This window comes from Setaria viridis, chromosome 9 (genome assembly GCF_005286985.2).
Source record: "Setaria viridis chromosome 9, Setaria_viridis_v4.0, whole genome shotgun sequence".
Taxonomy (NCBI): domain Eukaryota; kingdom Viridiplantae; phylum Streptophyta; class Magnoliopsida; order Poales; family Poaceae; genus Setaria; species Setaria viridis.
Genome location: NC_048271.2, coordinates 39,643,147 through 39,644,666, shown reverse-complemented (window position 1 = coordinate 39,644,666; position 1,520 = coordinate 39,643,147). Strand labels below are relative to the sequence as shown.

Sequence of the window (1,520 nt, the reverse complement as noted above, 5' to 3'; positions counted from 1 at the left end):
AAGGCAGAGTTCCACTTCCACCGAGCGCGCCCACGGTTTCCATGGACCCCATGGCGTATTGTTCATTCGGTGTTAGGTGTAACTACTGCAACGCACTCGATCGCTGGGGTAAACAACAGTCATAAATTGGCACCTTTCTGTGCCGGACTCGGAGGTGCACATGCAGGCAGAGCAATGGAGGCTCGTAACTACGACAAGGTCGTCAACAGGGATGAGATCACGGACGCCACCGCGTCCGCGTTCGCCGACGGCGGCCAGATCCCGGAGAAGTACATCCGGACCGAGGAGGTCCTCGACGGCGTCGTCGTCGGCGACGATGAGAGCTACGAGCTGCCGGTCGTCGACATGGCCAGGCTTCTTGATCCGGAGTCGTCGGCGCTGGAGATTGCGAAGCTCGGCGACGCTTGCAGGAACTGGGGGTTCTTCCAGGTTCAATCGGTTCCTTCTGTTCCGTTCTCCCGTTTCTGTATGTCCAATTCAACTAGCCGGGTTGGCCTATTGACGAGTTCTTCCTATACATATGATGCTTTTTGTGTAGCTGACAAACCATGGAGCTGACGAAGGAGTGGTGCAGCGGATGAAGGACAGTACTGTGCAGTTCTTCAGCACGCCGCTGGAGAGCAAGAAGAAAGTGGCAGTCCGAGAGAAAGGCTTCGAGGGATTCGGGCACCACTACAGCAGAGCATCGAGTGGCCACAAGTTGGACTGGGCAGAGAGCGTGATCCTCATCACGCAGCCACCCCAAGATAGGAAGATGGAGATGTGGCCTACGAACCCACCCACATTCAGGGAGGCGCTTGAGGTTTACTCGGTGGAGATGATCGGTCTCGCGGAGAGGCTCCTGGGTTTCATGGCGGCCGACCTTGGGGTGGAGCGGGCGGCGCTCCTCGACGCCTTCACCGGGCGGCGGCAGAGCATGGCGATCCACTACTACCCTCCCTGCCGCCACCGGGAGAAGGTGATGGGCATCACGCCGCACACCGACGGGCTGGGCCTGACGCTGCTGCTGCACGTGGATGACACCCCCGGCCTACAGATCAGGAAGGGCGGGCGGTGGTTCCCGGTGCGGCCGCTGCCGGGCGCCTTCGTCGTCAACGTCGCCGACATCCTCGAGGTCCTCAGCAACGGCGCGTACAGGAGCGTCGAGCACCGGGTGATCCCGGACGCCGAGAGGGCGCGCACCACCGTCGTGATATTCCAGGAGGCGGCCGTCGGGGGGATGGTGGCGCCGCTGTCGGGGCTGGTGGCGGAGGGCGGCGGCGAGGCGCGCTACAAGTCCATCGAGGTCGAGGAGTACATCAAGGGGAACTTCAACGCGCTGATGGAAGGGACACGGTTCATCGACAGCCTCAGGATCTAGAGAGTCTGTGATCTGCCACGCGATGTATACGCGGCCAAGCCGTGAAATTGAAACAGAGAGCCGCTTGCTTCTGTCCTGTAACCGGTTCAATTAATGTACTCTTGGAAGATTAAATTAAATAAAATCCAGATTGCAGAGTAATAGAAAACCATTGTTTTCA

The 1,520-nt window shown here is 59.3% G+C and overlaps 1 protein-coding gene across 1 annotated transcript; it reads left to right on the top strand.

The window, feature by feature from the left end:
- Window positions 1-1,520, top strand: LOC117835215 (protein SRG1). The gene is made up of 2 exons (XM_034714588.2): window positions 1-429; window positions 539-1,520. The coding sequence occupies exons 1-2, from the start codon at window positions 175-177 to the stop codon at window positions 1,358-1,360; spliced, it is 1,077 nt and encodes a 358-aa protein (XP_034570479.1). The 5' UTR covers window positions 1-174; the 3' UTR covers window positions 1,361-1,520.